A 23,064-nucleotide genomic window follows, 5' to 3' on the forward strand; every position below is an offset into this window, starting at 1 on the left:
ATTTTAGTGGAATTGCTTTAAGTTTTTCTCCACTTAATTTGATGTTGGCTATAGGTTTGTTGTATATTGCCTTCATTTTGTTTAGATATGTGTGTTGTATCCCAGATCTCTCCAATACTTGTAACATGAAGGGATGTTGAATTCTGTCAAAGGCTTTTTCAGCATTTAATGAGGTGTTCATGTGTGTTTTTTTTTTCTTTCAGCTTGTTTACATGGTGGATTACATTGATGGATTTTCATATATTTAACCATCCCTGCCTCCCTGGGATGAAGTATACTTGATCATGGTAGATGATAGCGTTGATGATGTTTTCTTGGATTCTCTTTCCAAGTATTTTATTGAGTATTTTTGCATCAGTGTTCATAAGGGAAATGGGTCTGAAATTCTCTTTCTTTGTTGAGTTGTTGTGTGGTTTAGGGATCAGAGTGACTGTGGCCTCATAGGATGAGTTTGGTAATGTTCCTCCTGTTTCTATTTTGAGAAATAGTTTGAGGAGTATTGGTGTTAGCTCTTCTTTGAAAGTCTGGTAGAATTCTGCACTAAAACTATCTGGCCTTTTTTTTTTGTTTGGAAGACTTTTAATGACTTTTTCTATTTCTTTAGGGGTTATAGGACTATCTAAATAGCTTGTCTGGTCTTGATTTAACTTTGGTAAGTGAAATATATCAAGAAAATCTTCCATTTCATTGAGATTTTTCAATTTTGTGGAGTATAGGTTCTTGAAATAAGACCTAATGATTCCTTGTATTTCTTCAGTCTCTGGTGTTATGGCCCCCTTTTCATTTCTTATTTTGTTAATTTGGATACTGTTTCTCTGTCTTTTAATTATTTTGGCTAAGGATTTGTCTATCTTGTTGATTTTCTCAAAAAAAAAAAAAGGTCTTGTTTTTGTTGATTATTTGTATTCTCTGTTTCTATTTTATTGACTTCAGCCCTGACTTTGGTTATTTCTTGCCAACTGCTCCGTGGGTATATTAGCTTCTCTTTGTTCTAGAGCTTTCAGGTGAGCTACTAAGCTACTAGTGTGAGATCTCTCCAGTTTCTTTATGAAGGTGCTTACAGCTATGAACTTTCGTCTTAGCACTGTTTTCATTGTTTCCTATACATTTGGGTATGGTGCACCCTCGTTTTCATTGAATTCTAGAAAGTCTTTAATTTCTTTTTTGTTTATTTATTTCTCCCCTGACCTAGTGATCATTGAGTAGAGAGTAGTTCAGTTTCCATGAGTTTGTAGACTTTCTGCTGTTTCTATTGTTGTTGAATTCCAGCTTTAATCCATGGTCATCTGAAAAGATACAAGGAGTTATTTCAGTTTTCTTGTATCTCTTGAGGCTTGTTTTGTGACCGACTATATGGTCACTTTTGGAGAAGGCTCCATGAGGTGCTAAGAAGCCACATTTTTTTTTCAATTTAATATTTGGTTATTTTCATTAGTTATTTGATAATTTTTAATTAATTAACTTTTTATTCACTTTGCATCCCAGATGTAGCACCCTCCCAATTTTTTCCCTGTCCCACCCTCCTTTTATTTTCTCTATTATCCCCCTTCTCCTATTCCTCAGAAAAGAGGAGCTCCCCCTAAAAACCCACCAGCACATCGAGTCATATCATGACTGAGCACATCCTCTTCCCCTGTGGCCTGGTGAGGCAGTCCTGCCAGGAGGGAGTGTTCAAAAAGCAGGCAAAAAAAGAGTCCATGTTACAGACAGTCCCCACTCCCTTTACTAGGGAACCCACATGAAGCCTAAGCTGCCTATCAGTTACATCTTTGTAGGGCACCTAGATCCCGTCCATGCATGGTCCTTGGTTGATTCATCAGTGTCTTCAAGCCCCTCTTGGCCCTGGTTAATTGGCTCTGTTGGTCTTCTTGTGGAGCCCTTCTGTCCCTCCAGGCCCTTCTGTCCTTCCCTCCCCACATTTCCACACGACTCCCACTTTTATATTTGGGTGAAATGTTCTGTAGGTCCACTTTTATATTTAGGTAAAATCTATTAGGTCCATTTGATTCATAACTTCAGTTAGTTTCATTATTTCTCTGTTTAGTTTCTGTTTCTGTGACCTGTCCAATGGTGAGGGTAGGTGTTGAAGTCTCCCACTATTAACGTATGGTGTTTAATGTGGGATTTAAGCTTTAGTAATGCTTTGTTTATGATTGTGGGCTCCCTTGCACTTGGAGCATAGATGTTCAGAATTGAGAAGTCATCTTGCTAGATTTTTCCTTTTGAGTGCGAAATGTCCTTGCATAACTCTTTTGATTAATTTTGGTTCAAGTCTGTTTTGTTAGATATTAGAACAGCTAGTCCAGCTTGCTTCTTGGATCTTTTGCTTGGAAAATCCTTTTCCAGCCCTTTAGTCTGAAGTAATGTCTATCTTTATTGCTGAGGTGTGTTTCTTGTATGCAGCAGAACGATGGCTCCTGTTTTCTCATCCCTTCTGTTAGCCTGTGTCTTTTTATTGGAGAGTTAGTCCATTGATTTGGGAGATGTAATCTTAATCATGTGCAGGATTTTAATGTTAATCTAGGTAGAATGCGAAGGTTAGACGAATTGCTGAACAGTGACCCTCTTGGTTATTTGAATAAGCAGATGCATTTGGACCTTTTCTCTCAGTGTATTTCTGTATAAACAAATGGGAATTTTCACTTTCATGATTGAATGTATAAACTTATTTAAATGAACTTTTCTTTGAAAGTGCTTGATAATTTAAGAATAGGATTTCTTTTGCCAGCTTTGGTGCAGAACTGGAGGTGACATTTACTTGGTATTTGAGGAGCTATTTTATATTACTGTTTTTATTCAGGTGAACTGTCTTAGTTTTATTAAGTAGGCACCTTTCATAATTTCTTCTAGCTATTGCCTTTGCCTGGGACACCAGAGCCAAGGCCGTTGCAGAGAAACCATTATAACACGTGGAAAATGTGTCTTTCAGGCAGTGTTTGACTGGGTTGACATCTCAGGCAATAAGTTAGCCTCAATGTCTCCAATTGGAACGGATCTAGAGACTGTCAAGCAGCAGATTGAAGAGTTGAAGGTATGTGTGGGGCTCCAGGTTGGTAAAGAACCGCGATATTTTAAATTTACTGATTTACCCAATTTCCCACATAAGTTCATTTAGTTTACATAATGGAAACATTGTATATTGAGTTCTAAACTGTGCTTCTTATTTCTGTTGCTTGCATTCACTTGCCATGTGTGTTTGCACGCGACTGTGCCACACATGTAAGGAGGTCAGGAAAGAACTTGTAGGCAGCTCTCTCCTTCCATGGTGTGGATCCTGAGGCTCAGACGTGGGTCATCAGACTTGGTAGCAAATACCTTTCCCCACTGATGCATTTCACAGGCCCTACTATTGTTTTATAATGATACCTACATGTTGTAAGTGTAAGTAAGCGCTTATTTTTTTAAAATGAAGGACTGTTTTCTTTTAATTATGTTTTTTTTCGTTATAGAATTATAAATAAGCAAAAAAGGGGAGACAAGATTTGTAACTCACTCCAAAAGCTATACACTTAAAGCAACTATGCCTAGAATGTGATGTACAGCCTTTTAGATACGCTCATATCTGAACGGAGGGCATGTGTGTGGAGAGGGGATGGCCAGATTTTTGGATCGTGCCATTGAGATCCTTATACCATCGCTGTTATTCAGTTGAACTGTTGTCATTTTATAAAGTAGGCACCTTTCTGAAACTTTTATAATGTGCCTTATCATTCAGTAGTCTGTTGTAATTACTATAATTGATAAAGTATTGTAATATTAGCCACTAATTAATATCAGAGATTCAAATAAACATGTTCTTTTGTTAATAAAAATGTTGGTTGATAAAACAAAGCTCATTAAGGGCCTGTTGGCTGTTTAGGAAAGAGCAGGAAAAGCTCATTAAGTGCCTGTCAGCCATTTAGGAAAGAGCAGGCAAAGGGATGTTGATCCGGAGGCTCACGTGATGGCACAGGTCTGTACCACGCAGCCTGGTGAGGCTGAGGCTGGAGGATCGCCATGGGTTTGAGGCAAGCCTAAACAAAACAGTGGTAAAGGGCCACCCAGAGCTCTATAGCAAGGTGTCTCTCCTAAGTGGTAGTTGTAATTATAACTTATTTTACATCAACAGTGAAAAATAGAAATAATCGTTAACAAATACAACACAGCTGTAAAAACATGAAAATTATGAGGGAATGCCTAATGTGTACTTGAGAGCAGGAGCTGCTAAGTTTCTTAAAGGCATTGTTTCCTGGGTTTTTATGTACATTAACATAAAATCAGATACTACAGGACATTTCTCCATGGGATTTATTAAATTTTACCATACAGAATAAAAATGAAACACCAAAACTGTAGCTATTCATAGAACATTGAATAAAGGCGGGAAACTTCTACCTCTTCTGCTTTCAATGGGAAATGTAAATCTTAGAATATTTTTGGTTTAAAGTTACTGATGTTTTTAATGTTCCTTGTGTTTTTATATAGCAATTTAAGTCAGAGGCTTATCAGCAGCAGATAGAAATGGAAAGACTGAACCATCAAGCAGAGCTTTTGCTGAAGAAAGTAAAAGAGGAAAGTGACAAACACACTGTTCAGGACCCGTTGATGGAGCTGAAACTCATATATGATAGCCTGGATGAGAGAATTGTCAGCAGACAGGTAACTGACAGGACTCAGGATCACACAGTGCACACCGACACTCTCAAACAGCAATATAAAACAGTTATCAAGAATCAGGCTAGCAGTCAACATCAGTGCACTTTGGAAGCACCTACATTTTCTTACTAAGATTGTCCGGTTTGTGCCATATTTAACCACCACAAATGAACACACAAAATATCAAACTAGAGCATGAGTAGATTGCCGAGCTATGAGGATGGACTCGGGCGGCGTTAAACAGTTGGGTTTTGCCCTTGTTTTCTAAGGGCACATCATTCATGATGTCAAAATCTAAGTGGATTTCCTTCTTCTCTGCTTCTCGGCAGCACAAGCTTGAGGGTGCTCTCTTGGCCCTGGGTCAGTTCCAGCACGCCCTGGACGAGCTCCTGGCATGGCTGACGCACACCAAGGGCTTGCTGAGTGAGCAGAAACCTGTTGGAGGGGACCCGAAAGCCATTGAAATTGAGCTCGCTAAGCACCACGTACGTACCGTTACTGTCTGTCATTGCTAATGTTTGACTCTTTCAAGTTTATGACTCTTACAGAGATTACTTGCCGTTAAATTGCCTGAGATGTGCTGCCTAAGGGAGTACAGTAAAAGTATTTTCCTCCCTGTGTGGGCTAACAGTTATCAAATGTAGCAACCAGGGCTGCATGGCGAACGGCGAAGATTTAATCCCTGATTGTACCTGCCACTGAGTTAACGTCACATACTTTTTACGTTTGTAGGAAATAGCCTGAAAGCTCCCAGGCTGAAAATGCTATTGTTCCGCCACATCTTTTAATGTCTCTGGGCACCTGAGCAGCAGTAACTTGCCAGAATAACTTTCACAAAAACAAAGTATGCTTGTTCTCATGCCGTGAGTTTGTAGAAGCATTTACGTCTTAGGAAATCTGGCAATTGTCTTAAATGTAGCCTACGGCAGTGATCAGAACTGTGCGTAATGGGGGTGGAAAGCAAGACACCCAACCAGGTCATCCAGGCTGCAGATCTGTGGGAACCTCTAACTGTTCACCTGACTGCTTAGAAATAGCCCTTTTGCCTTTTTCTTTTTCTTTTTTTTTTTTCCCCTTCATCTTTGAAAGATCCAAAACCAATGCTGAAAGTTTCTATCCTCTGCTTGTGGTCTCCGCCTGCCTCTGAGCATTAGAGGAAGGAATTTTATAGAATTGTCCTATGAACTGTAAACTGTAGGACGCTGGCAGTGCTTAATTCTCAGGCCTCGAGGACACGGTTCCTGCTGTTATCATGACAACCAGCTGCTTTCCAGAGCTGACCCCTCACTCAGCCGGGTTTGTGCCTTTGGAAAACACTGACTCATCTGACTCGCAAACTGATTGACTAGTCAGAGGAGCAATGCTCTGGGTGCTGCCTCTCTCGTCTGGAAAGGCTTCCGGGTCTGTGTCCCCCTCCTCTCCAGATGTGTGATGTCTTGCACAGGATAAGAGATGACAGTCTTTCCTCTGTTCTTGCGAAACACACATCAGTGAATGGTCGAGTAGGGTTATAATGAACTCTTTAGCTAGTACAAACAGGAGTCCTTTCAAATTAGTAGTTCCAGCATCCCTTCAATGAGTGAACAGAGAAATATGTTTCTTCTTTCAAAACAGCAATTACAAAATACATGTCTTAGATCTGTGATAATTTTGTATTTGGAAAAGTGAGTTATAGGAGTAAAAATATCGCTTAAGACATTAAGATCAAATTAAAACAGACTTGAATCAATGAAAGTGTTTTAACCATCTAATTGTAGTCTCTACAGAAATATGTAGTGTATCAATTACAGGCCGTTGAAGTGGGAATAACTGGCAGTGTTTGTGCTCAAGTAAAGGTGTGTCTATCTAGGAAACCACAAGTTGAAGGGAAGGAAGTCTGTGCTTTAAAACGTTCTGCTCTGAGGTTTTTGTTTCAGTGTGTTTCACATCTAGAAAATAAAGCAGGAACGTGGACGGGAAGTGTGGTTCAGTGGGTAGGCCCCTTACTTATCATTCATGAAGACCTAGGTTTGGTCCCTCAGCGCTACCGGAAATTGGATGTGGTATCTCATCCATATCCAGCACTTGAGAGGTGGAAAAAGGATTAGAAATTCAAAATCAGCTGTACGTTGGTGACACACACCTTTAATCACACTATTTGGGAGGCAGAAGCAGGTGGATCTCTGTGGGTTCTAGGACAGCCAGGGCTACACAGAGAAACCTTGTCTCAAACAAACAAAACAAAACCCACAAAAAAAAGTTCGAAGTCCTCCTTAACTATGTCTTAAGTTCAAGGCTTGACTGGGATACACGAGACCCGCTCCCTGCCACAAAAAAAAACAAAACAAACAAACAAAAATCACATTCTAAGTGCTGTCACTGTATATCCAGCCAATGATCATATTAACAATTTCAGGTGCTCCAGAATGACGTGTTAGCCCACCAGTCCACCGTGGAAGCAGTCAACAAAGCAGGAAATGATCTCATTGCATCAAGTGCGGGAGAAGAAGCAAGCAACCTCCAATACAAGCTCCAGATCCTCAATCAGCGCTGGCAGGATATTTTGGAAAAAACAGATGAAAGGAAGCAGCAGCTGGACAGTGCCTTGCGCCAGGTGAATAAAGAGAATAAGCCCTAGACGTGAGCTGGTGTTCAAGCCCGAAGAAATGTGAGCCGGCCTCACGAGCTCACACATAGATATTTAATGTGGATGCTTTAAAGAGCGGGGTACGGATAAGTGGGATAACGAATAGAGAGGTGAGAAGGCAGAGCTCCAGTTCTTAGCCTAATACTCTTATGTCCTGAGCTTTCTTGGAGTGCTGGGGCAGCGAGGCACTGCCTGAGCCAGGCCCCGGCACCCGGCTTCCTATAAGATGCAGAGAAGGGTTTAGCAGGCTGGGGCCATTTTGACCTTGCTTGAAAGTGATAGTATTTGTGACACAAACTTAAAATGCCTATCACTGCAGGCCAAAGGGTTCCACGGTGAAATTGAAGATTTGCAGCAGTGGCTGACTGACACAGAGCGTCATCTCCTGGCATCCAAACCTGTGGGAGGTCTCCCAGAAACAGCCAAAGAACAGCTTAACTCACACCTGGTACGTATAGTATTTTCTACAGCCCTCGCCCTGGTGATACAGAAATAATAATAGAAGAACATACAGTTAAAAGATTAAAGTTTGGTGGCAGAAATCACCGTGTATAACTGCTAGAAAATACCACTTAGCAATTAAAATTTTCAAGTCAAAATCTATTTCTTTCAGAGGATAATATGTCAACACATGGAAAAGGTTTAAAGAAGTGTAGCGTTTTTGAGAATCTCTCTCTCTCTCTCTCTCACACACACACACACACACATTTTAAGGATTGTAGTAATACAGTATTGCATAAGCTGTTATCTGTTATATCCTGAAGAATGAACAAGCATCTCTAAAATAATCTGATAATTTAATAGAATTATAATTCATATAAAATCATGTGCCTGTAATCCTATGGTTCAGGCTTGCCATTTGCAGCTGGGCAAGACCCATTTGCTCGAATGACAGTGTGGTCTTGCCTACTGGTTCATAACCTAAGGGTGCTCGTCTTTTTGAAAACCCCGAGTGACTTTTCAAATAGTTCGTACCTTCCCTGGAAATTCTTACACAGCTTTCACATAGTTCATTACTCATTGACCAATTAATAATTAATTCTGCCTGCAGAATGTTATACTTTAAAAGAGTCTAAGAACTTGCAAGCAGAGAACTTATCTTTAGAGCTTGCAGAGAACTACTACATATGAAATGCTGAGTTTAGGTAGAATCAATGTAAACTCTGCATATAACTGTATATGATTTCCTTGATTAAAAATTCTATGTTTAAAAAAAAAAGTCTGGAGAGATATCCCAGCAGTAAAGAGTATCTGTTGTTCATGCAGAAGGCCAGGGCTCACTGCTCAGCACCTGCACGACAGCTCAACCTCCTGTAAGCCTAGGTCCAGGGCGTCAAGTACCTCCTTCTGGCCCCCTCGGGCTGCTGCTCACACGTGGTGCATGTGACTGTACGCATGTACACATAAACCCCAAACTAAATAAATCTTCTCTGACAGACTTTGAAGTGGTGCCATGGCCTCAGTTTCCTTTTGGTCTGGTTGTGCTAGAAACGAGGATAAGAACAAAATTAAGTATTCGCCACCCGAGGCTGCCTTAGGATTTAATGCTTTTTAAAATAATGGTATAAATGTGCTTTTTTTCTTTTTTAAGGATGAAGAAATAAAGTTTTGAGCTGATGAAAATGTAGTTAGTACTAGTGGTTAAACAGCCTTGTAACTGTACTCAAATCACTAAAGAGTGCGCTTCAAGTGGTTGGTTTTATTAAATTTATCTAGATTTTTTAAGAAGTTATTAAGTTGAAAATAGCAGTATGATATAGAAGATAGAACTTTCCATAAGATCTGTGATTTAACCCACATTATAATTCAATCAATGTGAGAAAAATTGTCTTAATTTCTAATGAATTGTAACCATTGTTTTATTGTACTTTGAATTTAAGCAGTGTTCCCTGTACTTACTATAGAGGACATGCACAGCATTCTAGTTGGCATCATTTCAAATTTTCTAAATGAAAATGATATCTCAAATGTGGTTCCAATAATCTGGTAGCCTTTATACCAACCAGAGCATCTTTCTTCACTCTTTCTTTGTTGATTGTACTCAGTTTAATTTTTTTTTTTTTTTTTTTTTTTTTTTAGTTATTATCTCATGGTAAAAGGGACATAGTTTCTCTCAGTTTACAGAGGAGGAAGTCTATAGAAGTAAAATTGCTGACCCAGCATCACAGACCCGACCTGTCTTGGCAGCGTGCTAATTTCTGCGTTAGACCTTAGCAAACAGCGATAGATTTCTCAGCACATAGGGTGTAGCTATAAGCAGAGATGCTATTTCAGTATTGAGTAGAGCCTAGCTGTTTTGTTAGGGTTGCTCTGTAAACCAGAAAGATGAACGGCCTACAGTAGATGGACCTTAAAAAAAAAAGATCTTTTATTGTAGAGGACTGTTTTAGCAATTCTGGGTTTCTTGTTATTCCATATGGAGTTGAGAATTTTTCTTTCAAGGTCTGTAAAGAATTGTGTTAGATTGTGTTAGGTAATCTGATGAGAACTGCATTGAATCTGTAGATTGCTTTTGGTAAGATGGCCATTTTCACTATGTAAATCCTGCCAAGCCATGAGCGTGGGAGATCTTTTCATCTTCTGATATGTTGCTGAGGTGTCTCTGTCCCAACTCAGCCCCTGACCCTGAGCATCTCCCTCACAGTTTCCATCCCAGACCCCCAGAATAGTAGGAGGGGCCCAGGAAGCCCTACTTTCTTGAGTACCATCAATAAAGTTCACTGCACCCTCTGGGGACTGGACAGACGGCTCAGTGGTTAAGAGCACTCCTTGGTCTTAGAGAGGGCCCAGGTGCAGTTCCAAGCACCTGTATGGCACCTGTATAGCAGCTTGAACTGTCTGTAACTCCAGTCCTGGGAACCTGATACCCTCACCCTTTTCTCACCTTCATAGGTACCAGGCATGCACACCACACAGTACATGTGCATACATGCAGGCAAAACATTCATGCACATTACAAGCAAGTCTTTTATTTATTTAAAAAAAATGTAACTATTAGGTTTTGTCTTTTGGCGACACATGTAACACGAAGATGTCTTGTTTTAGGAAGTCTGTAGTGCCTTTGATGTCAAAGAAGAAACATACAAGAGTCTGATGCAGAGAGGACAGCAGATGCTTGCAAGATGCCCCAAATCTGCAGAGACAAATGTTGACCAAGACATAAACAACTTGAAAGAGAAATGGGAATCTGTGCAAAGCAAACTCATTGAGAAGAAAGTACGTGCTTCGATCAGGACGACAGAACAGTGTTAACGTGTTGTCGGTTCTTGGGTTCTGTTTTATTTCCAGCCATCAGTAACTTTCATGATCGTGCCCATAGTTTTTGCGTATACCTGGTGTTTGATGAAGTTAAAAATTACTATTTCTAACCCAAGAGAACAGGGGCAGAGTACAGATAAAGATATATCACAGGACAGGTATTGCTCAGTTTTTACCTCTGGTCAGACTCAAGTTGTAGGTTATGAATCATCGTATTCTAATCACACAATAAAGAACAGAGAATGATAGAATTCTGCTTATGTTTTATCCCTCACCTAGAACTGGTGAGAAGCCACTTGTAGTTTATGTTACAGTATGCATCTTAACCACTTTTTCAAACAGTAGAAAATAATCTAGGAAATCTCAGTAGTTTGGCCTGGTGAAACAGAAACAAATCGGCTAGAAACAGGTTATAAGCAAATCACTGGTGGAACCTACATTGCGTTCTCTCAGGGCAGCGGCCCCAGCAGCAACGTCAGCTGACCAAGCTGAAACGCAGCAAGCGAACTGCGGGTGCCACATACTAAGTCCTTTCCCTTTGCAGACTAAATTGGAAGAGGCCCTCCACCTGGCGATGGACTTCCACAACTCACTCCAGGACTTCATCAACTGGCTCACCCAGGCCGAACAAACTCTGAATATGGCTTCCCGGCCAAGTCTCATCTTGGACACAATCTTGTTTCAAATCGATGAGCACAAGGTATGTCAGACCTCAAATGGGAAGCCCCTGCCTTCCGGACCAGCCCGCCTTTACGTTAGAAGTGTAATTGGAAAGCTTTCCTTTTTTAAATTTTTTTTTTTATTCCTTGGGAATTCTGTACACACATGTAGTGAATTTGATCACATCCACTCCCTGCTGTGTTTCTAATTCCTCCTGGGTCCACCCCTCACCCTCCCCACCTCTTTCCTTTAACATAAGCATTGCAACAGTTGTACATTATTTTAAGTCAATCCATTTCCCCTTGTTTCTGATTATGTTCTCTTTTTTTGTGGGAAAAGGTCTTTGCCAATGAAGTTAACTCTCACCGTGAGCAGATAATAGAGCTAGACAAAACCGGAACCCACCTGAAGTATTTCAGTCAGAAACAAGATGTCGTGCTCATTAAGAACCTGCTCATCAGCGTGCAGAGCCGATGGGAAAAGGTGGTTCAGCGGTTAGTAGAAAGAGGAAGATCCTTGGATGAAGCGAGGAAGAGGGCCAAGCAGGTAACGAAGCTGTCGAGGGTCCCTGGCCTCGACACTGTACGAGCCAGAGCTGTTGAAAAGTGTAATTACAGCACTCGCATTGCTGTATCGTGTAGCAAAAAGGAGCCATGGTGTTCATTTCCTGAAAGGGCTGTGGCCTGCCTTTGGACTTCAGGCATCATACTTTTGTCCTGGCAGCCATGTTGGGCCACGAGGACTCAATTTGAAAAACCATAAATAGCTCAACTTTATAGATAACCATCAGGCCAAAAATAAGTTTTTGTCTTGAGGTCTGTTTCTTTTCCCCCCTGTCCTTTCATCCCCTGCTCTCCTCCTCCGACAGGAACACCAGACCTTTTTATACTGTGAACTCTGTGAGCCAAACATTTTCATCAGCACCCCTCTTTCCCGGGCTGCCTGTTAACAGCCTTCATTTCTTCCCGAAGGTTGTGAGTTAGCTCCATCCCACTTGATTCTGTCTGTGTCTCTGGAGGCTGCTTTTAATTTAATTTGGGGAGTCTGACAAACCCCACAGGGAGATTTCCATTCTCTCTTAAGCTGTTATTAACTGACGTTCATCCGAACTAACCCCAGAGAAGAGGAAAATTACACATCTTCCTGCCCTGAGGCGGGGGTGGGGGACCACCTTACTTAGCAGAGATTTTTTTTTTTTTTTTTAGTAGAAACAGCGTAAAATTGAGGCTGAGTTTTGTGATTTCTGCTTTTGCCCCAGTCAGCTCCCATTGTCTGGCACTGGTAACATTGGAGTCTGTTGTTTGGAGGGCCAGGCTCACTGGGTAGCTACTGAAAGGGTTTACAGGAGTCTGGTGTGCTGGTCTTTAAAGCTATCAGTATGGATGTAAAGGCTTTCGAAGGGTCCAGAGCCCTTGCTGAGCGAGGACTGTGACACCTTAGCGTCACTGTCTCTGAAGTAGAATCAGTCTCCAACAATTGTGCCAGAAAATTGCGATTCTGGACCTGCTGTATCCCTCGCCACAAGTATCTTTTGAGTTGTGAACATCTAATCGACAGAGGCTTGTTGGATCCTAGAAGCTGCTTGCCGTTTCCGCCTCTGCCCAGCGTTACGTCTCATTTGGTTAACCAGCCCTCTGTCTTCCTGTTTCTGTGCACACGGATAGCATTTGCCCTGTGGCTTAAGAGTAGAGTTGGCGGTAGGATGACCTTCAGAACCTGCGGATTTCCAGTGCTCAGCAGCCCCGAAGTTACCACCCCTGTTCTAGAGCCAAGTTGCCCAGCACCTCCCCTGACTATTTCTTTCGTTTCTTTCCTCTTCTGTCTGAGTTTTGACTCGTGTACTGATTGTAGATCTCTGATGTTCGCCTTCATGAATTTGTCTTAGCCTCATTTTTTTTTTCCTTCACATTTCAATCGATCAGCACTCTGAGAGGGACGTGCTAGGCACGGAGGCCGAGTTCCTGACGAGCTGCTCTCTAGTGCACTCCCGTGACCCCGTGCCAGGATTGTGCTGCTATGACTACGCAGCTCCTGTTACTCCGTTATCAGTGCGTTTGGGCGCACAGGGATCTCACCCTGGCTTCTTTAGCTTCTGTTACACAGCTCTTCATTCACTGAGTCTATTATGAGGAATAACGTTTAACCGGTTTCATAGCTTGTATCCAGGATTTGCAGCTGATTGCTCTTCTGTGAGATAGTAAGCAGGAGGAGAAATAAAAACTGTGGCTGGAAACAGACATATGTTGACTCAGGAGGATTTCAAGCTCCTGGCTGGCAGACAGAGTTAAACATTGTTAGAATGCTGGCGTGGCAGTGCTGTGCATATCAGAGCGCAGTGGGTGGGTGGGTCCCGACTGGGGCTCTGAGAGGACAGACTCCCGCGTGTATTTAGGAGAAGACAGCCTTTCTTCTTGCCATGTTTAAAGACTCATTCACAAGAGTACTTTTCCTTTTATTCCATTTTCTTAACACAGGAGTTGGGCACAGAAGAATGTCAAGATGTGTAGAGACAGATGAACCAAACACATTTTTCTGAGAGTTTATGTTAACTATTGAGCAAAAGGAGGCAAAGGGGGAGGAGGGGAGCTCCCTAGAGCTCCTTAATTGTCTGCCTCTTACCTGTACTTAGAAAGCAGGTGTGGTGTGGAATGACAGCTGCATGACCTCAGCATGACCTCAGGCCACAGTCACACGTGTCCACGGTCTCGGGTCACTTTGCAATTTGCTAATGGAACATTACCCATTTTTCTTCAAGGGAAATTTCAAATTGATGATTTCTAGTATATCCATTGGTGGTTGTTTCTGTTTTATAATATGCTAAATTTCAAACATTGTATGTGCCACAACTTTCTGGATAAATGTGGGTCTCTTTAACAGTTCCATGAAGCTTGGAGTAAGCTGATGGAATGGCTGGAAGAGTCAGAAAAATCTTTGGACTCTGAACTGGAAATTGCCAATGACCCAGACAAAATCAAGACCCAGCTGGCCCAGCACAAGGTGAGCCTCTCCCGTAAAGGGCACACTCCCTGCCCATTTCAAGGCCACTGGTAATTCTTTCCTGTTTGAGTGTGTATTCATCGAGGGGGGGCTGCCAGTTCCTAAAATAAAGCATGAAATTAAAACTGATGTCCCTTCTGCAGTCTAGAACATACTAAGGGTTTTGCTTGTTTGAGCACTGCCCTTTCAGCTTTTCATGGCAACTCCCTTAGCAGTTTTGAGTGGAACAGTCCCACCTTGGAGATAAATCTGGACTCTAAGGGACAGAGAGCCAGATGCAGTGATTGGTTCCTATGGTCCTAGTTGCATGGGAACCTGAGGCAGGTGGAGCCAGTGCAGGGAACTTAGCAAAACAGAGGAGGAAGGGGAGGGGGAGGGAGAGAGTGAGGAAGAGGAAGAGAGAGAGATTTTATTCCTTCTCTTGAAGAAACAGTTATCAGCTTCCTTGTGAGACTAAAAGAATATAGAAACAAGATTTCAAAGAATATTTTCCCTTTTACACTCCTTCCACTAGTCATTCAAAGAGTACCTTTCTGCCTCCTGTGCTCAGCTCCTTTGTGCCTCTGCCTCTCTGTTACAAAGTGGCCGCCAGTCGAACAGAGAAAGGTGTGGTAGGAGCAGCTGAGCATGATTTCTGGGAACAGTTTTACAAGTTCAGACCTCTACGCATATATAAATCACTGCTTAGAACATGATGATTTTAAAAGGCTAGAAAACTGCGGGATAATTAAGTTTTACCTTCTTCGGAAAATCTGGGCATCGTCTTCACGTGTGTTCTGTGGAATGACCCAGAGGGTGGTGACCAGAGGCTGATGGGAGGAAACCTATGTGCCCTGGGCTAGATGAGGCTTAAGACTGACCCCTTTTGCTCTTCTTACAAGCTGCCACGGTGGCCAGAATCATCTATACCCCTGATGAAAAGAAATCAGTCCCCTGCTCAAAGCAAAATACCTTATTTGAATTATGCATGGATATTATGTAATCTTATGAAGGTAACATTGCATTTTAAAGCTAGAGAATTCCAGGAAAAAAAAAGAAAAAAGAAAGAATATGCAGAGAATATTAGAGTCTCTGTTTTATCCAGTGTTGTTTGTTGTTAGAGCTACCATTTCTCCAAGGCACTTCTTAAGGCAGTCCAGGAAACCAATTTTAAAAGAAAACTTTCCTAGCAGCATCTGAGGTCTTCTGTCCTTAGAAAACTCTAGTCTGTCTGTAGTCCAATAGACTGTTTAGTTTGTATCTACTGTGAAGAGAAATTCCATGTCAACCTTTTGGTTCTAAACACAGGGATTCTGTTCAGAATAGCATGAAAACAGCCTTCACTGCTAGTAAGCTGTAGAAAGAGTGGGGTGCTATAAATGTGTTATTACTTAAAATTTTCCTAGAGTGGTTACCCCCTGTTATTAGACAAAATAAATAATTTGGTCACCTTAAAATATTTAAAGTGTAGCTATTAAAATAAAAATTAACTGGGTAGTTGTAACCTTGAGATTACCTCAGAGGATAATATTATAACCAATTATATGTAACCAATATCTCAGTATATATAACCAATATCTCAATATATATAACCAGTCATCTCAGAGGATAATATTATGACCAATTATGACTTCCCAATCTGGTATGATCCCAATGCACTGCCAGCATTGAGAACATTGCAGTCCCGTGACCTTAGCGAGTGTGAGCTAAGTTGACCTTTCTTTCTTTCATTCCTGAGATTGTATCTTCAGTGGCAGTGGTCTCATTTTTCTGCTCTTTTTGTAAATACTTACAAAAAAACCTGCTAGCCTAGGAAATGGTGCTGAGAGGCCCACTCTGTCTTGGTTCTATCAGTACTATTGAGTTGTGTAGAAAGAATATAATTCTCTTCCTCATACACGTAAATCCATAACCATGAAAGTCATAGCTAACAGGTAAAGAATGGTACCATATAGCTGTTACATTAGCACCATAGCTACCTGCTCCTGGGGCTGGAGAGAATGAATGGATATAGATTTTCCCGGTGGTCTAACCGACTGACCCTAGAATGGCAGTTCTGACGTCCTGGCTCACAGACAGATTACCTGTATCCTTATTGTGAATATCCACATTGCATGACAGCAAGGATGTGTGACAACAACAAAAGACTGTCGTGGTAAATTTGCACTATCATCTAATCACTCTGTCTGGTCTGGACTCGTGCTCATTGTCTGGCAGTTGCATTTTAATACAGTTCCTACAGTTTGTGATTTATGTCTCCAAAAGTGTTGGGGGTGTTGGAGGCATCACATGACTTGCCTACTGTGCACAAGGCCCTGGTTTTAAAAATCTCCATCCACACAGACAAAAAGAAGATTTAGGATTTGATTTGCCGTGAATTATTTTCTCGATCATAACAGATATGCTATGGTCACTGAGCTTCTAAGAGAAAGAGCAAACCCTCAGTTGTCGGGATTTCAGATTGTGTTCTGCCCTGAGACATCCCTGAGTAGAACAGAGCTGTTCCTCGGGCTTGCTGGCGGGCTGGTGTCTCCCGTTGCCAGCCCTCCATTTGTTAGAGATGCCTCTTCAGAAGGAAACGGTCTGTTAAAATGGTGTTGATGTATACAGTGCGTCCTGGTCATACTCACACTTCACCTTCCCTCATCCTCCTCCCACCGAGTCTCCTTCATGTGTTCCTTCCTTCCTTTCTTTTTCATTTGTGATCCACTGGGTTTAACAAGGACGTGAGTGGCCAGTGGATCATGAATAACTGACCATTTATATCACTAAAGACAACAGTTCCCTCACCCCCAGTAGTGTCCCTCTCTACCAATAACTGCCCTAGGCTGGGGTGGGCTTCATGGGCCCCTCCCCCACCTGTGACTGACTAGTGTACATTTCGGGTTTAGCCTTATGCAGATCCTATGTAAGCAGCTAAAGCTGCTGTGAGTTTGTGCGTGTCACGGCTTAACATACCCAGAACACAATGTCTAATGACCCTCTTCCTAACTGGCCAACTCTCGGATTCTTTCTGCCTCTCCCCCCTCACGGTTTCTTTTGGGGCTTAGAGTGGGTCACATGCATCTTGCACGCTGCAATACCAGTCTGCCAGGCGAGGTATGCCTGGTGGGGCAATAGTGGCGTGACCGTTACGGGAATAACCAGCCGAGGGGAGATCTGATCTGATGTGTGTTGCCAGGAATCTGGTCAAAGGTCCATGGCGAGGGAGGTCATACACATAAAACATGAACATACTACCTTAGCTTCATTAAATGAACATGTCAAAGTGCCTCCTTAGTATCTGCTTACACACAAGGGCCGGTGGGACTCTCGGCCTCAAGCAAAGAAGCTTCTCTTTGCCGTGGATGACAGTTAATACAGAGAGTTAATACATCGCAGCTGGTCATGATGCTGACAGCAAGTGACTGAAGGCCGAGCCTTAAACAAGATCCTGCTTTTGACACTTTTTACCTATTTCTTCAAGCAAAATCTTTTTTTTTTTTTCTTTTCTTGTTAAATATGTAGGAGTTTCAGAAATCACTCGGAGGTAAACATTCTGTCTATGATACCACCAACCGAACTGGGCGTTCTCTGAAGGAGAAAACCTCCCTGGCTGATGACAGCCTGAAGCTGGACAACATGCTGAGTGAACTCAGGGACAAATGGGACACCATATGTGGAAAGTCTGTGGAAAGGTAGGCTACTCTGGCCGTTGGTGACTTTGCACACCTACGTCACATACACGGGAGGGTGTTTGCAGGCACAGTTTGTGGACCTCAGAGACCTCTTTGGGTGAGGAAAATCTGTTTCAACTAGGTCTACTTGCTAGGTCCCACACTGTGTTCCAGTGGCCCCTCAGCTCCCTGTGTAGCCAGGGCCACCCTCGGACTTGCACTGATCCTCCTTTCCCAGCTTCTTGCGTTCCAGGATCACAGGCAGTGCCACCCTGCCTAGCACCCAGATCTACTGATTTTGCTCTTTTAATTTGCATATAACTAGTAGAGTAGTCACATGAACATGTAAGTGAGAGCCTTATCATTTCTCTCTCTCACCCCCTGTAGGAACTTGGTTTGGATATAAAATAAAATAGGCTCCATAACATGGCCCGCCAGGCAGCCCTGCCCTGGCCCAGGATTCCTTCAGGCTTCCATCTTCCTCTTTCCCACTGGATTTTTATGAGGCCCCAAGGTTTCACTTTAAAACTATAAGTATTTAGGAAAGTACAGTAATTGTATAAAAGTTCAAACATCCTGTATTTCGGATTTATTTATTTATTTATTTATTTATTTATTTGTTTATTTTGTGATCCTTAGTTCTAGTTACTTTTGTCAGAAAAGTTCAGTATTGTAATCCAAAATGCTTGAGAGCAGAAATACTCAGGTTTGGATGGTTTGGTTTTTTTTTTTTCCTTCAGATTTTGAAATATTTACATATATGCCATGAAATATCTTGAGGGTGAGACTAGTCTAAACTCAAAATCCATGTTTCATATATCCCTTACATATGTAGGTAGCCTGAGATAGTTTATTTTTATTTTTTTAGTTTTTAACAAAAGAAAGTATTTAATTGGGCTTACTATTCCAGAAGGTTAGAGTCCATGATGGTGGAGCAAAAGCGTAGCAGCAGAAACAGCTGAGAGCTCACATCTCAGACCACAGACGAGAGGCAGAGAGCACCCTGGGGAAATCTTTGAAAGCCTCAGGGCCCACTTCCCGTGACACACCTCCCTAGCCAAGCCACACTTCTAGCGAAGGCACGCCTATTACTCCTTCCCCAACACTTCTACCAGCTGAAGACCAAGTGTTCGAGCATAAGAGCCCGTGAGCTCCATTCTCATTCAGTTCCGTTCAGACCATTTTATTCTATAGGTGACAGAATGAAGGCAGTCTGCTTTGCTGGGCAGAAGCTCTGACAAAATCCCAGGTGTCAGTCCTTGTTCTCTACTTCTTTAGTCCTATCTGGGAAATCTACCTGCACCAACAGCCTGAAGTATTTTTCCCTTATGTCTTATTTTAGCTCCAGTGTGGTTTTACTCAGGATCCCTGGGGGATATATGCTGTCTTTTGTGCTTGCACGTGATTTGGGGATGTTTTCTCCAGTTATACAAAGTTATTCTTGGTATGAAAGTTACCCACTGTTACAGTGGGGCCCAAATCTCCTTTTTGTGTCTGTGGTGTTTTGCTTCTATAAAATCGGGTGCTGTTCCAGCACTTGGCATATAAATTTCTATCTCTTTGTGATTTTCTTCAAATAGCTTCAACTATAGTTTGTGTATTTCTTCCTATTTATCTTGTACATTTGATGTTTGCTGTATGAGAGGTATTTCTTTCTTCCTTGTTGGAGTGTTTCTTTTTCTAATGTTCCCAATGATTATATTCTTTCTGTTTCTGGGCATAGGATTCCCTTAAGCCTTTTATCCTTATCACAGAAGGTCCTTACCTCTCCTTTGACTGTGAAGGACACAGCAGCCGTGACTGGTAGTTGGTTTCTCTCAGAACCTGAAATACACTACTCCATGCCCTTCTGGCATTTAGAGTTCCTTCTGAGAAACCCTGCTGTTATTCTTCTGTATGTCTCTTTTAATGTTACTGGACAATACTTTCTTGCAGGTTGGAATATTCTTTCATTGTCCCCTACTTTTAACAACTTGAATGTGTTATGGTGATGTACTTCTGAGGTCATGTGTGTTTGAGGTTCTAAATGCTTCTTGTGCCCGGATACTCCGATCCCAAGCTTTGGGGAGATTTCTGCTGTTTCAATGAACTGGTTTTCTGTGCTCCCAGCCTGTAGCTCTTCTTTCTCAAGTATGCCAGTGACATGCTTTTCAGGGTATCCCAAAGCTCTTGCATCTTCTCTCCATGCTTTTCTACTTCTCTTTTATTCTTCCTGTTAGATATGAACAATTCAAAAGACCTGCCTTCAAGAGCTGTTATTTTTTTCTTTTCTTCTGCCTATTCTAACTGTTCCTGAGGATTCCAACTAGTTTTCCTTATATTTCTGTGCTGAGAATGATCCGCCTGCTGGGATGGGTATCTTTTGTGGCATCATGTGATAACCCCCTTAGTGATTTTTCTCTTGATAACTTGTCTTCGGAGGTGTCAGTCCTGGTTTTGACTCACTTCACAGATTCTCTCATTCTTGTCACAATCTACAAGGCTACTCTCCCACCATTTCTTCCTCACAGGATCCCAGGGCCTCAGAGCGAAAATTAGAAAGCCAATGGGTTTGTTTGTCTGTTTGTTTTTTGTTTTATTTTTTAATAAAAGCATGTATGGTATAGAGTTTTATAGAGTGAGATTCAGTGGCATGTTAGTGATTTGGGGAATTTTTAATTTTGAAGTTTGAATTATAGATTTTCAACCTGTATCGAGATGAACTGAGAATGCTCAGTTCTAGCAGCTTCACGCATATAAGAAAATAAATGAAGGATCAGTGATTTACAAAGATGAGGTTGAGGAGATTTTTCCCATAACAGATGCCACGTGTGTGTCTAAAGGCATAAAAGAGTTTTCTAAGGAAAGCGGGGGAGTCTGGAGACTGCCTCCTCCTCTTCCGTTCCACCAGCCACCATGGGGAGCTTCAGAAGGCTAACCTGCCTCCTTCTCCCCCCTCAGACAAAACAAGCTGGAGGAGGCCCTGTTGTTTTCTGGACAGTTCACAGACGCCCTGCAGGCCCTCATTGACTGGCTCTATCGAGTTGAGCCCCAGCTAGCAGAAGACCAGCCTGTCCACGGAGACATTGATTTAGTGATGAATCTGATCGATAATCACAAGGTACCGGGAACTTTGTTTCTGTTGTGTTGTTCGGTTATTGATTCTGAGCATTGAGAAGGATGTGTGGCGGAGCAGATCCAGGGGCCGTCTTCAGAAGCGATGGTGGCAAGTAAATCGCCAGAATGCTTTCCTTTTACTCACCCGCTCTCTGTCTGTTTTAGAGTAATTTCATTTTGTGGTCCTTTTGGGAGTGGGGCTTCATTCAAACGCATATGCAGTGAAACTTAAAACCATTCATTAGTGATGTGGAAAGAAGCCACCTTCTAGGTGTGCAGATCCTGGACCCTCCCTCCTAAGGGGTCATGAGTAGATCCTCTGCTTGTGGTAATATATGAGTTGACAGCATGTGCTCAGATTTATTTATTTTTAAAAAGAGTTTTCCTCTTGATTTTCTAATGGGCTTGTAAATTAAGGATATATTTGAGGTTTCCAGCTGGTGGTAAGTATTAGGTCTTAATTCTATTTTTATTTAAGTGCATATTTTTATTATATGTGCATGTTGGGGGGCGGGGCAAGGGGCTGGGTGCTCTCAGAGGCCAGAGCAGTGTGTCAGGTCTGTAAAGCTGCTATGAGCCACCTGCCATGGGTGCTAGGAATGGAACTCAGGTTCTCTCAAGAGAGAAGAAAACCTTCCTAAGCACTGAGCCAGCTCTCCAACCCCAAGACCTTAATTTATGATCCAGCAATATGCTGCAACCCGGCAGGCCTCCAGAAAAACACGAAGCATGGCTGACAGACCAAGAGTTGAATTTATTCACCTGACTTCCTAATCTGTTTCCCTGCTTTGATTTTGACTTCAGAGAGACACACACGTGCTTTTTTAATGCCCTCTCTCTCCGTGCTTCTTCGGTTATGCCGTTCCGACGGGCTTGGTCTTCTTAGACTGTTGTTTGTACTTTTAAAACGTGTTTGGATATTTGTTTCCTTTTTTGACTCTTGTCTGTGGTTATACCCGTAGAGAAGAGTGTATTATACTGAACACTGACAGAAAATAAAAGCGTAAATAAAGCGCATGCTGAGGGTGTGCCTCAGCCGGTAGAATGCTGGCTTAGTGCGTGCAAAGTCCTGTGCCCAGTACGGCGGCTCACCCCTTCCATTCTAATGCCGGGGAGGTGGAGGCAGGAGGAGCTGCAGTTCCAGGTTATCTTTGTGCCAGGAGATTCTGTGTCTGATAAAGAAATTAGAGCACATTGGTCAGGCCCACAGTGCTTTGCTTCTGTAGTAACAAGAATGACCTTGTGTGGTGGATTAGACATGTCCAGGCACTCCTACAGGGAACAGCGGATGTTGAAGTGTTACTTGGAACATAAACACCACATTGATGAGCTTACTGTATAGATATTTACTACCAAAAAAGTCACATCAAAAAACTCATCAAATATGAATTATTACACATCAAAAAACTCATCAAATATGAATTATTACACATCAAAAAACTCATCAAATATGAATTATTCACTGAAGATTAGTAATGTAATTGGAAGACTCCAAAATTTCACTATGTAAAGAACATTGGAAAATCTACTTTGAAACTACTGGGTAGTCCTGTCATGAGAGAACATGTAGCTGTTTTCCCTCCTGTGTATATTGATAGTGGCCATGTCTGGCTGGCTGCATACCTCTGAGCACTGTTAGGCTGGCACCTGTTTCACTGTTCGCCGCATTCTGCTCAGACTGTTTTGGATAAGCTCCCTCCAGAGGTGATTTAAAAAAAAAAAAACAAACAAACAAAAACACTAGAGGAACTTCATTGTCGATTTTAAAACTAGTTATCCGAATATGTAGTTTTATATACAGGCGCTAGATTAAAAATGAAGAGCCCTGGGCTCAACTTTACCCCTTGGAGTGGCCCAAAGAAACCATTCTCTTTAACGGCACATTACTCTTGAAGTTACCTAAACGAAGAGGGGCAGGTAGGAGAGCCCAGCGCCTTTCCTCTGAGATGACAGGTGGTAATTCAGTCCTCTGAACTAGGAAATCATGGGTTAACACCTGAGGTGCTGTGGGGAAGGGCTTGTTATAGAAGGCAGGCCCGCCTAGCTGGATTGGATTCCTTGTTCTCTCTGGAGCCCGTAATGTGCACCAGGCTCGCTCAGTCTGTCTCTGAAGCTTGTCCCTCAGAGTAGCAGTGAGCCAGCCTGCATGTCGTGGCA

The 23,064-nt window shown here is 42.1% G+C and overlaps 1 protein-coding gene across 20 annotated transcripts in view; it reads left to right on the forward strand.

Annotated features, from left to right (window-relative positions):
- The window catches only part of Dst (dystonin), a 405,488-nt gene that overhangs the window by 361,269 nt on the left and 21,155 nt on the right, over nucleotides 1-23,064 (forward strand). For all 20 annotated transcript variants that reach the window (XM_060369832.1, XM_060369829.1, XM_060369837.1 and 17 more), the window contains 11 exons: nucleotides 2,930-3,031; nucleotides 4,465-4,638; nucleotides 4,965-5,120; nucleotides 7,031-7,228; nucleotides 7,581-7,709; nucleotides 10,307-10,477; nucleotides 11,064-11,219; nucleotides 11,519-11,725; nucleotides 14,057-14,176; nucleotides 17,663-17,832; nucleotides 20,752-20,911. In XM_060369832.1, the coding sequence (XP_060225815.1) occupies nucleotides 2,930-3,031; nucleotides 4,465-4,638; nucleotides 4,965-5,120; nucleotides 7,031-7,228; nucleotides 7,581-7,709; nucleotides 10,307-10,477; nucleotides 11,064-11,219; nucleotides 11,519-11,725; nucleotides 14,057-14,176; nucleotides 17,663-17,832; nucleotides 20,752-20,911 (1,743 nt within the window). The remainder of the gene's footprint in view (nucleotides 1-2,929; nucleotides 3,032-4,464; nucleotides 4,639-4,964; nucleotides 5,121-7,030; nucleotides 7,229-7,580; nucleotides 7,710-10,306; nucleotides 10,478-11,063; nucleotides 11,220-11,518; nucleotides 11,726-14,056; nucleotides 14,177-17,662; nucleotides 17,833-20,751; nucleotides 20,912-23,064) is intronic.

The sequence above is a fragment of the Meriones unguiculatus genome, chromosome 16, assembly GCF_030254825.1.
Source record: "Meriones unguiculatus strain TT.TT164.6M chromosome 16, Bangor_MerUng_6.1, whole genome shotgun sequence".
Lineage (NCBI taxonomy): Eukaryota > Metazoa > Chordata > Mammalia > Rodentia > Muridae > Meriones > Meriones unguiculatus.